General features: G+C 40.8%; 1 protein-coding gene across 5 annotated transcripts in view; it reads left to right on the top strand.

Moving 5' to 3' along the window:
* Positions 1–14,630, top strand: part of erc1b (ELKS/RAB6-interacting/CAST family member 1b) — an 850,092-nt gene that overhangs the window by 586,701 nt on the left and 248,761 nt on the right. For all 5 annotated transcript variants that reach the window (XM_060839426.1, XM_060839431.1, XM_060839427.1 and 2 more), the window contains one exon: positions 6,102–6,249. In XM_060839426.1, the coding sequence (XP_060695409.1) occupies positions 6,102–6,249 (148 nt within the window). The remainder of the gene's footprint in view (positions 1–6,101; positions 6,250–14,630) is intronic.

The raw sequence follows: 14,630 nt of genomic DNA, 5'->3' as shown, positions 1-14,630 counted from the left end.
CAAATGAAACTCCTGTAGTCAAACTATTTGACAATATTTGCTCAAATAACTCCTATAGATTAACGAAAAGGGAACAAAGTTAAATTAACAAAACCAGCACATCAAGAATGCTGTAACAACCACTAGTAGAATTATAAGTACTTTTACTGTGTATCAAACCTAATTTGGATAACGTCTTTAAAAGTATTAAAATCTTATGAATAGAACTTAGGTAATATTGCTCACGTTCACCTAAGAGGATTAATTGCTTTATGAATTATATGTGTCATTCTACTAAATTAGATTTATGTTTAATATTGCTTCACCCTTTAAGACCACACGATATGACTATTTTGTATAGGTGTACCCAAGATTACTAAGTGTCTTTTTCCTTTGTTCATGCATTTTCTTCCCCAAGAATATTTAGATTAGATTACTTACAGTGTGGAAACAGGCCCGGCCCAACAAGTCCACATCGACCCGCCAAAGCGCAACCCACCCATACCCCTATGCTTACCCCTTCACCTTACACTACGGGCAATTTAGCATTGCCAATTCACCTGACCTGCACGTCTCTGGACTGTGAGAAAAAACCAGAGCACCCGGAGGAAACCCATGCAGACACAGGGAGATTGTGCAAACTCCACACAGTCAGTCGCCTGAGGAGGGAATTGAACCTGAGTCTCTGGCGCTGTGAGGCAGCAGTGCTAACCACTGTGCCGCCCACATTTAGCCATTTAGTTACGGCCTTTCTGAGATGCACCTACATTGTGAGATCTGATGTGATATATTAAATGTATTGGATCTGTCTACATTGTGTTTGAGTACGCTATACAGTCCTGTGTTGCATTGTACATCGGAAACTAAAATTAAGCATAGCCAGAAGATTCTTTTGACCAGGGAACCCATTTTTCCATCATATGTTCTGCTTTTTTAATATATTCTCAATCCTGTGTACACATCTATACAGATATGTGATTGCTGCTGGAGTAGTACCATTACTCCACGGGTCACAATACATTGTCTATTAAAATCTCAGTTACTGAGATGGCCAACTAATTTCCCAGATGGGCTTGATTGTTGTTTTGCCAAGTGCAGTGCCACAGAAGACTGAGCATTATGCATACAAACAAGTGGAAACAGGTCCAATATATTTCAGAAATCACATCTCAGATCTCACAATTCATGTGCACCTTATCTGTCAGGATTTAAGTAAAAAGATCTATCAACTAGTTTTTTTTTTAAAAATAAATTTGAAATTATTGGTTAATTAAAAAACAGAACGTGTTCAGTGGAACTCCAAACTGGCTAACTTATACCGTTTGTAACATAAATGCTTCTCCCTCTAAATTAACCTAAACATTATACACACACACACACTCCTACGTGCATCAGGTGAACGAAAAGAATGGATTTCTCTACAGAAGTTGGCTTTCTGGGTAAAAGAAACACTTTGGCCAATGGATTTATTCTTTGAAGAGAAAAAAAAATGTGGAATGTTCATGTCATCATCTCATCCAACTGTCTGGTACTTGTAGACAGGTCACTGAATGACTCGGTGGCTCAGTGATTAGCACTGCTGCCTCATAACGCCAGGGACCCAGGTTCAATTCCAGCCTTGGGCAACTGTCTGTGTGGAGATTGCATGTTCTTCCTGTGTCTGCGTGGATTTCCTCCAGGTGCTCAGGTTTCCTCCCACAGTCCAAAAATGTGCAGATTAGGTGAATTGGCCAAGCTAAATTGCCCATAGTGTTCAAGGATGTTTAGGTTAGGTGCACTGGCCAAAGGAATTATGGAGTAATATATAGGGGAATGGGTTTGGGTGCGATACTCTTCAGAGGGTCAGTGTGGACTTGTTGGGCAGAAGGCCTGTTTCCACACTGTCTGGTTTCTCTGATGCCATAGGCATGCTCAGTGGTGTTTGAATTCCTGCCAGACAGAGCTTAATCAGGAAATACAATGTTACAAAGCCCTTTTGGTCAGTGATTTGGAAAGGCAAATAGATTTCATTCTAACACAATTTTTTTCAATAACTAGAAATTAACTGAGATAATTGCATCTTCCTGACAAATGGTAGTATGTAAAAACTGAAAGAACTGCAGATGCTGTAATTCTGAAATGAAAACAGAAGTTGCTGGAAAGGTTCAGCAGGTCTGGCAACATCTGTGAAGAGAATTCAAAGTTAACATTTCAGGTCTGGTAGTAGCTAGAAAAATGTCAATTTAAATGAAGGAAGATGGGCAGAAATAAACAATAGGTAGGGATAGAGCCCAAAGAGAAAAAAGAATAGTTGGACAGTCCAGGGATTCGATAACGATCTGGCTTGGACGGTGAATAGCTGTTAATGGAGACTGTTGATGGCTAACAGTAGGTAGTGTGTAATTGCAGACTATGTGTTAACAAGGCCTCGTATGGGATCGAGGACTAGGACAACGGGAAGTTCAGGCCCTAAAATTATTGAACTCGCTATTGAGTCCGGGGGCTGCAGGGTCCTCGAGCAAAAAAATGAGGTGTTGTTCTTCCAGCTTGCACTGAGCTACACTGGAGCACTGAAGCAAGCCTGAGACACAGATGTTGGCTTGGCAACAGATTGTTGTGTCAAAATAGCTGGAAACTGGAAGGGCAGGGTCTTTTTTCTAGGCAGAATGTAAAAGTTCCACAAAGCAGTCACCATGTCTATGCTTCCTTTCCCCAATGTGGAGGAGACCATATTGTGAGAAGTGCAGGTAAAGTGCTGCTTTGCCTGGAAGCTATGTTTGGGCCCTTGGATACTGAGGAGGGAAGAGTTAAATGGGCAGGTGTTACACCTTCACTGGTTGCAGGGGAAAGTACTGTGGAGGGGTGGGGGAGTGATGGGGGATTGTGTTGGAAATGAAAGAAGAGTGCACCAGGGTGTCCTGGAGAGAATGGTCTCTGTGCAGTGAGAGCATCTCTACCCAACCGATAACTCTAAGGCAGGTGTTCGGAATGGACGAATCTCTTATCCAGAATTATGTCATAGTTCCAGCACAACAGTGTCCCAATGTTAACAGACTGCACATGCAAGTTCTTCTCAAGAGCAAGAATCATTCACAATTTGAGGTGCTACCACATTTCATTGTAGTAATTGTTATATCAAATATGGACTGCTCTGATGTGCATATCTACTAGATTGTACATGTAAATCTCGACTTGAAAGGTTGCTTAGGGCTTAAATTTCTTGATCCTCTTCTGTCACTAGAACAATGATGAAATAGTGCTTGTGGTTCACTGGTAGAATTCTAGTAAAAAGTGAGGTCTGCAGATGCTGGAGATCAGAGCCGAAAATGTGCTGCTGGTTAAAGCACAGCAAGTCAGGCAGCATCCAAGGAACAGGAAATTCAACGTTTCGGGCCAGAGCCCTTCATCAGGAATGAGGAAAGTGTGTCCAGCAGGCTAAGATAAAAGGTAGGGAGGAGGGACTTGGGGGAGGGGCAATGGAGATGTGATAGGTGGAAGGAGGTCAAGGTGAGGGTGATAGGTCGGAGTGGGGTGGGGGCGGAGAGGTCAGGAAGAAGATTGCAGGTTAGGAAGGCGGTGCTGAGTTCGAGGGAATCGACTGAGACAAGGTGGGGGGAGGGGAAATGAGGAAACTGGAGAAATCTGAGTTCATCCCTTTTTCCTCATATACCCACCCTATTCTGATCCATGTTTTTTTTTCTTTTTCTTTCTCGACCTTTTTTGGTGCCTGCCTATTTCTAGATCCTTCTCATTGCCTACCAAAAAACGTCATTGTCAAAACTCACATCAAAATTATTGCCAGATTAATTAGTCTTGTACCTGAGGAAGTAAGAATCTTCTGGTCATGCCCAGACTAACTGCAGAATGATACATTGATGCAGAAGAATGCTCCATAGTGCATACACAGATTGTACATCTTGGGAGTTGTTGTCACAGATGAGTGCTGGGAACTGTAGTTGTTGAGTGCTTCAGCTGCCATTGATAATTCTGAAAAGCTAATTAACTCAAGCACTTGGTTTTACAGAGAACTTCCAGTTTCCAATATAATTTATTGTAATGCACATTTTAAACATAGAACGCATGCCTATGTTTAATTGCTTCTTGTATATTTTGTAATGACTATACCTTAAAGCTTATTTCCAAAATCGCAATTTTTTTAATTGGGTTCAAGGTGGTAACCAAAAGGAGTTTCAAAGTACTTTAAATAACTTGATTAATTCCTCTTGCTTGTTTGTTATCTAGGTGATACCAGGGACCCATTTTTGATTTGCAACCTTTTGATTTTCTTAGTCACTTGTTGATTGCAACGTTAAATTTGTTAAACTTGTTAAATGTAATACAGTATATAATCGAGTAAAAGTTTTTCTCATATAAATGTCTACCCCCTATTTTTGGCCAAAAAATGTGGAATTTTCCATCTATCTCATGTAAGTTGACCCTAGTTCTTCACAAATAACAGATCAACATTTGTGAGTCAAGATGTAGTCCTGTATATAAATGTTACAATGAGGAAATGAGTTTTTTTAATACTATTATGTGTTTTGACGCACAGTTCACTCCAATCTAGTGTGAAAGTTTAAGATGCATGATGTTAGTCAGGTGACAACCTCAATTTGTGTGCAGCTCAGTTCCCCTGTAGCACTTGTGCCATACAGTCATATACCTAGTTGAGGTTTTGAAATTTCCTCACCATTTTGTGTAAAAATGCTTCCAAGTTATGAAGTAATTCAACTCTTTGGGCTGAAGATGTTGAACAGCGTGATTTTGCAGGATTTTAATGAACTTTTGTATTTGACATATTTAATTTAAGCTGTACCATGTAATTGTAATTTAAAGCCCTATTATATTTCTACTTCAGTTTTGTATGTATGAATAAAATGCTACTATTGGTAATTACCACAGTTCTTCGCGTTTTTTCTTCTTTATTGGTTTAGAGATCAATTGGGCTTTTGTTAGTGATACAGTATTTTGAACTGTAGTATGAATTTCAGTCCCTCAAAAGTAGTTAAATTTAACCTTAAAAATAGTCTAAAAAGTTCGACTTTTACACGAGTACATGAATATAAAATGAACCAATGAGCTACAAATGTCGATTGAATATTTGCCTATGATTTTATCAGTATTAAAGGTGATACAGAAAGTGCAGGGTGTCAGACAGGAAAGTATGCAAGTGTTTTATTTGTATTATATGGATAAGTAGATATATACTATTGAGATGTAGATAAATGTGAAGCTCATATGAGGTTTGACCACTGTTTTGTACATTAGTATCATAATGGTTGTGTTGACCTCACTAACGTCTCAGTTGAAGGTCACAAGTCGCTGTCCCTGAATTGCTTATTACTTTGATGTGGTAGCCTGAGATAGCAGAGTCTTCTGTTGCAAGAATGTCTTTTTCCATGCTGCTCCTATGTGCTTCCTGATTTAGCAACATGTAGCATGTAAGTTCATTTAAACAGCCTGAGTTTGTTTTCCTTATTTTCTTAGTTCTTGAGGTGTAGTTAATACTGCTAATATTACTCAGTATTGCAGCATATTATGCTGAGTTATTGAAGAAAATCAGCCCATCAATTCTTCAAAGTTTCACACACAGCAAATTGATTTGCAACCCAGAAATCAGAAAAAGTGAACAAACAATCCATTTGACACAAATCAAGATGGAGGTGGTTGGGGGTAGGTGAACATGAGAGTTGACTGTTTTCTTTTTGGTCAAAGTATTTTGCAGTATGTATAGAGGCTTCAATGTCTTTATGCCTGTGCATCATTTTATTGTAAGAACACGATGTACAGAGGCAGTACATTAAAGATGTAATGCCAGGAAAAGTTTTTTGTGATATTTCTTTCATTGCATTAATGTTCATCAAAGGTTTACAAATAGAATGTGGCTAGAATTCTGAGTTCATCATTAAATGTAAACTTTGTTGCAATGATATCTCTATTTTTAAAAATAGTATTGAAGAGAGTTTTTGCTGTGGACTTGACATTTGCATATCCTTAGTATCAGTTTGAACTTCAATCTATGCTTAGAAAAAAAGAAATGTTTATAATTATTGACCACTGTCATTTATTTTGAAAAGTTAGCGTTAATACCTAAAGGGGTATGTGGTGTTTGATTATTTATTTTGTTTCTGGTTACCTTTCAGGCAAGAAGCACTGCTAGCAGCTATCAGTGAAAAAGATGCTAACATTGCTCTTCTGGAACTCTCTTCATCCAAGAAGAAGAAGACACAGGAGGAAGTAGCATCACTAAAGAGGGAAAAAGATAGATTAGTGCAGCAACTCAAACAGCAGGTCAGTGTGCATCAGTTCTATGCATTTTCAGCAGCACAGTTTTGCTAAGGAATAGCATGTTAATCTCCTTAGGTTTGGAGCAATGTTTCAACATAAAGTTTTCATCACTTAATATAGGTGCGTTAACCCACCAAAAACATCAAAATTTGTCTGAAATCCTGTAAGAGCAGATGATAATAATGTGTGACATAGTATGGCGAGAGTCAGGTTTTAAGCATGACAATTAATCTTTGGTAAGCATGTGCATTTTGATACATGAGAGCACACATTAGCACAATTCACTTAGAATTGTGTAATACAATAGACTACAGTAAACAGAATCTGTTCATATAAGAATAAATTTGGAAAACGTGCCTGATGTAAATGTCTCATTAATATATAACATTTGAATGGACCAATAACCATAATAAATTATATCATTTTGATAATTCTGGTGTTGCTCACATAATATTTTTAAGATTTTATACTGAAAAATAATTATTTTCACTTGTCTGTTCTCTCTATGAAATTATTTTTTTAAAAATACTGCCTCAATATTTAGCTTACAACTTGTTTACTTGCTTCCAGTAGGCTGCAAGGAGTACACATTTAACTGTTATAACTGAGATTCTATCCATCAAGCTTTCAGTAAGTTGATAATGAAAGGATAACCAGGTGTGATGATGCTGCTCCTTTAACACTGATGTGTTCTTGGTTTTATTTCAGAGGGTTTGTATACACAGACTCAAAGGTTTAGGTTTGAAGGGTTTTAGTGCCAATTTGATGATAGCTAACAGATACTGCCTCAGGCAAAAGGCTTTCAGGTTTAAAAAAACACTTGTCCAATGAAAGGTGAGTGCCCATTTCTCCCTGCTCAGCTTTTCTTTGCTTTGGTTTGGTTTTGCAAGCAGTCTGTTGTGAAGCTGCTAGACCCAAAGAAGCTGGTCCATGATGATCCTCCCTCTGTCTGACATCTCTCCTATAAGAACCTATGTTGAACTTTTCCTTTTCTTACAAAGGGGTGTTTATGGAGATTCTTGCAAGTATTTGGAATAGCATCATTAAGTTGGGATAATCTGTTGGGTCTTTGAACAGGTGAAGTTATTCCGTGTTCTGTTCTCTTTTGTTTGTGTTTCATTTGGTAATTGTTCGAATAAATTCTGTTTTGTTTAAAACCAAATAGTTGGGCCAGAAGCATCACTCCTGGAATATCCTCTTTACATCTGCGTCAAACAGCTAGCAAAGTTAGGACTACTTTTTTGAAATGTTTTGACGGGGTCTGGCCTAGTCCATAACATCAGGGAGCAATCAAACCTTTGGCAGCCACAATCTTTCTGACAAAAGCACACAGTTCAAAACCAGTGCAAACTTTAGTTTATCTTTGTCTTTTTTTCAAACATTTTCTTTGTTAGGCCCAGTTAAGATCCAAATACCTTCCATCTGTTTCAAACTAATGCCTCTCTGGAGTTGAAACACTACAGCATTCTTTGAACAAGAATCAATCTGTAAATAATCTGTAGGACTAGCCAAAAAAAAACAGTTTGCTTGCTTTTTATATATAGTAAGCTTCTGTTAACAGTCCAAAAGTCAACTTTAGCTCACTGCTCTCAGTTCGCAGCTCACAACTCCATAACTGAAAATGATAAGCATAAAGAAAAATCAGCAAAAGTTCTAACATGAGGCAAGCTGATATTGCCCAACCCTAATTGCTCTAGAGAAGATGATGGTGAGTTGCCTTCTTGAACTACTGCAGTTGTTGTAGGTACGTTTACTATGCTGCTAGGAAAAGAATTCTCACACAGCGACATTGAAGGAGCAGCGATATATTTCCAAGTCAGGATGGTGTGTGTCTTTTAAGAGAACTGCATCTTCTACCCTTGCTCTTCTAAGTATAGAGTTTGCAGGTGTGGAAACCATTGTTGAAGAGGGCCTGGGAAGCTGTTATAATGCCTCTTGTAGATGGTGTGCACTCTGGTGCCATTGTACGTCAGTGGAGTGGGAAATGAAAGTTGGAAGTATTAGATAGCATGCTTATTAAGTAAGGCAACCATTGGCCATGTTGAATTTGCCCTTTATTTTCATGCATAGAGCATATCTGGACAATTTTCCAATTGGCTCGAGATGTGACCAGTTCTAGAGCTTAAGTATTCAATAGTATTTCCAAGATGTAATCAGGGCCCATTGCTTTTGCAGGATCCAATGTTTTCAGCTATTTTTAGTTACCACATGGAATAAATTGAATTGGCTGAAGACTGCCATCTGAGATGCTGGGGACCTCAGGTTGAGATTGCGATAGATCGTCAGCAGGTTTAATTCCAGCCTTGGGTGAATGTCAGTGTGGAATTTGCACGTTCCCCCCCATCTGTGTGGGTTTTCTTTCCTCAGTCCAAAGATGTTAGGTGCGGCTAAAAAAACAGCAACAATCATTGGTGGTGGAGTAATGTATAGGCCACAAAATAATGGTGTTAATGTAGCACATGCTATAAATTAGGAAATTAGAGGTACAAGTAGCAAGGAAATGCAGTGATCATGGTTTACTTCAATCTACAAATAGATTGGGTAAATTGAATGAGCACCAAAGCAGCAGAGGAAAAATTCCTGTAATGTGTTTGAGATAATTTTCTGCAGCAATATGATGAGGAATCAAAGAGACCACATGCTACTTTAGATCTGGTTTTATGCAATGAATAAGGCTAATTAATAACCTTGTTACAAAAGAGCCATTAGGGAATTATAATCTTAGAATTTTTATTAATTTTGGAAAAGATGGAATTTAATTTGAAACTGGATTCTTAAATCTAAAAAATTTTGTTTTTATTCATCCATGGAATGTGGACATTACTCCTGGGCTGCCTCACATTGCCCATCCCGAGTTTCCCTGGAGAAGGTGGTGATGAGTTGGCTTCTTGAACTGCTGTCACCCATTTTGTGTAGGTAATCCCACACTGCTATTGAGGAGAGATTGCCAGGATTTTGATCCAGAGAGAGACTGATGATATCGGTTAAGAAAAATGAAAGAGTTGTAATTAACAAGAGAATTTAGGGATAGTATTAGATCAAAGAAGCAAAGTTATAATGTTGCCAGGAAAAGCTGTGAACCTGACAAATGGGAGAATTTTAGAATTTAGCAAAGGAGAATCAAGGCATTGATGAAGAAAGAGAATAGAATAAAAATGTAAATTCACGAGAAACAAAAATTAGTTGAAAACTTCTATACAATGTAAAAAAAAGGGAAAGGTAAGCAAATATAAGTCCACTGCAGACAGAGAGAGAGACAGGAGAATTTAGAGTACAAATAGATAAGTTGCACAGAAACTAAATAAGTACTTTATGTCTGGCTTCATAGTGGAAGACAGAAGAAGTTCTCCTTGAAATAAATAAGACCTATGGATCTAGTGAAAGTGTGTAACTGAAAAAAGTTAGTATTAGTAAAAAAAAGTGTAGAATCGATTGAATTCCTACAGTATGGAAACAGGCGCTACGGCCCAACAAGTCCACACTGATCCTCCAAAGAGTAACCCACCCAGACACATTCCCTTACCCTATTATCTGATATTGACTCATTACTAATGCACCTAACCTACACATCCCTAAACACTATGGGCAATTTAGCATGGCCAGTTCACCTAACCTGCACATCTTTGGATTGTGCGAGGAACCCAGAAGAAACGCATGCAGTCACTGGGAGAATGTGCAAACTCCATACAAACAGTTGCCCAAGGTTGGAATTGAACCAGGATCCCTGACACTGAAAGGCAGCTGTGCTAACCACTGAGCCACTGCGCTGCCCAAAAAGTATTGGAGAAATTAATGGGACTTAATGTTAACAAATCCCTGTGACCTGATAACCTTCACTCCAGAGTGTTGCAAGGAATGACTACAGAAATGGTGGACACATCGGTGATCATCATTCATCATTCTATTAATTCTGCAACACTAATTGAAAGGTTGCAAATATAATCCCACTGTTTAAAGAAAAGAGGGAGAGAGAAATTGGAGAACTACAGACCATTTATCCTGACATCAATCAATAGTGGGACTTGAGTCTTTCATCAAGTATATAATTACTGCATATTAAGAAAATAGTTGTCTGCTTAGGCATCTTTGACAGACTTGACAGTTTTTTTTTAAAGAGAGCTGGTGAAATTGATCAGGGAAACCATGTGGGATAGCTTCCCATCGACAACAAGAGTAATAGCTGTGCCACCAACTTTGATTTTCCATAAGGGAAGTAGTCCACTTTTGGACAAAAAGAGACAAAGTGGGTGGTGTGCTGTCCAACATTCTGCTCCTTGCCCCTTATGAGGAGAGGATCCCGACACTGATTGGCCTGAGCAGGCCTGGACTAGTATGAGAAGCTGTTCTTGACTATTCTGATGGGAACACTGAGTAAAGGCTAATCATCATTAAGATATGGAGGCCAGTCAGAGCAAGTGATGATCTGAATCCACCAGGTGCTCACTCAAGTTTCCTTGTCAAGTTTTCCTGACATCAAGCACTTGTTTGGAAAGATTTAGGGAAGGCAATAGCCAAGTGTTATAGTTGCTGGACTGTTAATCCCATCATTCAGGTAATGTTCTGGGGACCCAGGTTTGAATCCTGCCATAGCAGATGGTGGAAAATGAATTCAATAAAACTCTGGAATCAAGAGTCTAATGAGGACCACAAATCCATTGTCAATTGTTAGGAAAACCCATCTGGTTCACTATATCCTTTCGGGAAGGAAACTGCTATTCTTATGTGATCTGGCCTAAATATGACCCTAGACCCACAGTCGTGTCATGACTCTTAACTGCCCCCTAGGAAATTAGAGATGGGCAGTAAATAAAGGCCCAGCCAGCAACGTTCTCATCTAGTGAATGAACAGAATAATTTTGATAAGGTGTGAGGCTGAATATTAATGAGGTAAATTAGGCAGTCAACAAGACATTAATAAGGAGTAATCACCAACTGCCAACTTGCTGCCACCTTGCATGAATCTCACCGTGACACTTATGGAAAGCCTAAAAGATGATGAAAGATGCTGTTCACGTGAAGATGACCCACACTGCACATATTGCCGAATTCTAACTGTGTCATTCACAGATGAAAAGTGTAGCGCTGGAAAAGCACAACAGGTCAGGCAGCATCTGAGGAGCAGGAGAATTGTCATTATGGTCTCGACATTCCAGAGAGACCATTCCCTCTGCAACTCTCTCGTTAGGTCCACGCTCCCACCAACGCATCCTCCACACCCTGCACCTTGCCTTACTTCCGCAAGTGGTGTAAAGCCTGCGCCGATACCTCACCCCTCACCTCAGTCCAAAGCCCCAAAGGATCTTTTCACATGCAGCAGAGATTTTCCTGCACATCCAAACACCTCATCTTCTGTGTCTGTTGTTCTTGATGTGGTCTCCTCTGTATTGAGGAGACAGGATGCCAAACCGCAGAATGTTTCAGGGAACATCTCTGGGACAACCACACCAAACAACCCCACCACCCTGTCACTTCAACTCCCCTCCCACTCTGCTAAGGACATGCAAGTCCTGGGCCTCCTCCACTGCCAAATCCAAGACACCCAATGCCTGAAGGAAGAATGCCTCATCTTCTGTCTGGGGACCTTCCAACCACACAGCATCAATGTTGACTTCACCAGTTTCCTCATCTCTCCTCTCCCCATCTCATCCCAGAACCAACCCTCCAACTCGGCACTGCCCTCTTTAACTGTCCTACCTGTCCATCTTCCTTCCCACATATCTTCTCCACACTCCCTTCCAACCTATCACCATCACTTCTCACCTGCATCTACCTATCGCCTTTGCAGCCACCTCACCCCCACACCCCCTATTTATCTCCTAGCCCCTTCTTCACTCCCCCCACATTCCTGATGAAGGGCTTATGTGCAAAGCGTCGATTCTCCTGCTCCTTGGATGTTGCCTGACCTGCTGTGTTTTTCCACGCCACACTTTTCAACTCTGATCTCTAGCATCTGAATCCTCACTTTGTCCTATGTCATTCAGACCCTTATAAGGTTCAACAGAGTTTGATATGTTTCAGTTGCTAATAATGTCAAGGAATAAGGAGATGGTGTAAAAATATGGTATTAGGGTTAATGATCACTGATGATTGAGAATGATAGAGCAGAATCAGGGGTTGGGTGAAAATGAGTACTGGATTAGAGTGGTGCTGGAAAAGCACAGCAGTTCAGGCAGCATCCGGGGAGCAGGAAAATCGATGTTTCAGGCAAAAGCCCTTCATCATGAATAGAGGCAGAGTGCCTGCAGGGTGGAGAGATAAATGAGAGGAGGGTGGGGGTGGAGAGAAAGTAGCATAGAGTACAGTAGGTGAGTGGGGGTGGGGATGAAGGTGATAGGTCAGAGAGGAGGGTGGAATGGATAGGTGGAAAGGAAGATAGGCAGGTAGGACAAGTCATGGGGACAATGCTGAGCTGGAAGTTTGGAACTGGGGTGAGGTGGGAGAAGGGGAAATTAGGAAACTGGTGAAGTCCTCAGTCATGCCCTGGGGTTGAATTGTTCTGAGGCAGAAAATGAGGCGTTCTTCCTCCAGGTGTGGGGTGGTGAGGGAGCGGCGGTGAAGGAGGCCTAGGGCCTCCATGTCCTCGGCTGAGTGGGAGGGGGAGTTTAAATGTTGGGCCACAAGGCAATGTGGTTGATTGGTGCGGGTGTCCCAGAGATGTTCCCTAAAGCGCTGGAGATTAGAGTCAAGATTAGAGTGATGTTGGAAAAGCACAGCAGGTCAGGCAGCATCCAAGAAGCAGAGGAATCGATATTTCGGGCAAAAGCCCTTCATCAGGAATGAGGCTGGGAGCCTTGAGGTGGAGGGATAAATGGGAGGGGGGTGGGGCTGGGGAAAGGTAGCTGAGAGTACAGTAGGTGGATGTGGGGGTGAAGGTGAGAGGGGAGAGGAGGGTGGAGCAGATGGGTGGAGAGGAACATGGACAAATGGGACAGGTCATGAGGACAGTGAAGTCCACATTGATGCCATGGGGTTGAAGGGGTCTGAGGCCGAAGATGAGGTGTTCTTCCTCCAGACATGTCATATACTGTATCCGATGTGGTCCTCTCTACACTGGGGAGACTGGCTGCCTACTCACAGAGAGCTTCAGAGAACACCCGCAACAATCAACCCAACCGCCCCGTGGCCGAACATTTCAACTCCCTCTTCCACTCTGCCGAGGACATCAGGTCCTGGGCCTCCTCCATCGCCGCTCCCTCACCTGAAGGAAGAATGCCTCATCTTCCACCTCGGAACCCTTCAATCCAGGGGCATCAATATGGACTACACCAGTTTCCTCATTTCCCCTCCCCCCACTTTATCCCAGTTCCAACCTTCCAGCTCAGCACTGTCCTCATGACTTGTCCCATCTGTCAATCTTCCTTCCCACCTATCAGCTCTACCGTCCTCTCCAACTATCACCTTCACCCCCACCCCCACCTCCATCCACATATTGCGCTCTCAGCTACCTTCCCCCAGCCTCACACCCCTCCCATTTATCTTTCCACCCCAGAATCAAGAGCTGCTCCAATTTTCCCTCCTTTCTTTATAATATGCCTTGCAAACAATCATATTAAATACTGCAGATGGCAAGAGGCATGTGGAGTCTTCGACTTTGGAGTTAAAACATAAATAAGCACAATATGTCAAATAAAAGCAAAATACTGCAGATGCTGGAAGCCTGAAACAAAGACAGAAAATGTTGGAGAAGCTTGGCAGGTCTGACAGCATCTTCAGAACTGAGAGTTACATCAGACTCAACATTTGCTTTGTTTCTCTCTCCACAGATGCTGCCAGACCTGCTAGTTTTCTGTGTTTGAAGCAGAATATGTCAGTGTTCTGGTCAACATTTATCCCTCTATCAACATCACAAAATGATTATCTGGTCATTATCATCTTGCTGCTTGTGAGATTTTATTATACGCCAACTGTCTTCCATATTTCATGCATTTGAGCATTGATTACACTTTTAAAATACATCATTGACTGTAAAGTACTTTTGAGATATCTAGCAGTCAAGAGGAACACTATATAAATGCAAGACTTTATTTTAGTTTTCAAGTATAACTTTCAAAATTGCAGAGTACAAAATGAAAAAAGTGCTCCTGTTTAATGACAAGCCTTTAAAATTGTTGTTTTGCCCACTTTAACACTTCCAGAAAATTGGCATGCAAGCCCATAACTTTGTATATTTCCCAAGCAAATTGAACCTATGGAAAAAAATTAAATTGAAGGATTTAGCCCTTCCACCCCCACTACAGTTGTGCTCAGCTCATTTGTGAATGCAGCCCTGATTTTGTCAGTCTTGCTAAGTAGAAACTATTATGTAAATGAACTAGTAGTGCACCAGCCTTGTGGCTTCAACTTGTGACCCTTTGCTGGTCTGCATTGCATTTTTTCTCTTGCCT

This window comes from Hemiscyllium ocellatum, chromosome 19, assembly GCF_020745735.1.
Source record: "Hemiscyllium ocellatum isolate sHemOce1 chromosome 19, sHemOce1.pat.X.cur, whole genome shotgun sequence".
NCBI lineage: Eukaryota > Metazoa > Chordata > Chondrichthyes > Orectolobiformes > Hemiscylliidae > Hemiscyllium > Hemiscyllium ocellatum.
Note: the sequence above shows the minus strand (reverse complement) of the source record. Positions and strands in the feature narration are given on the sequence as shown.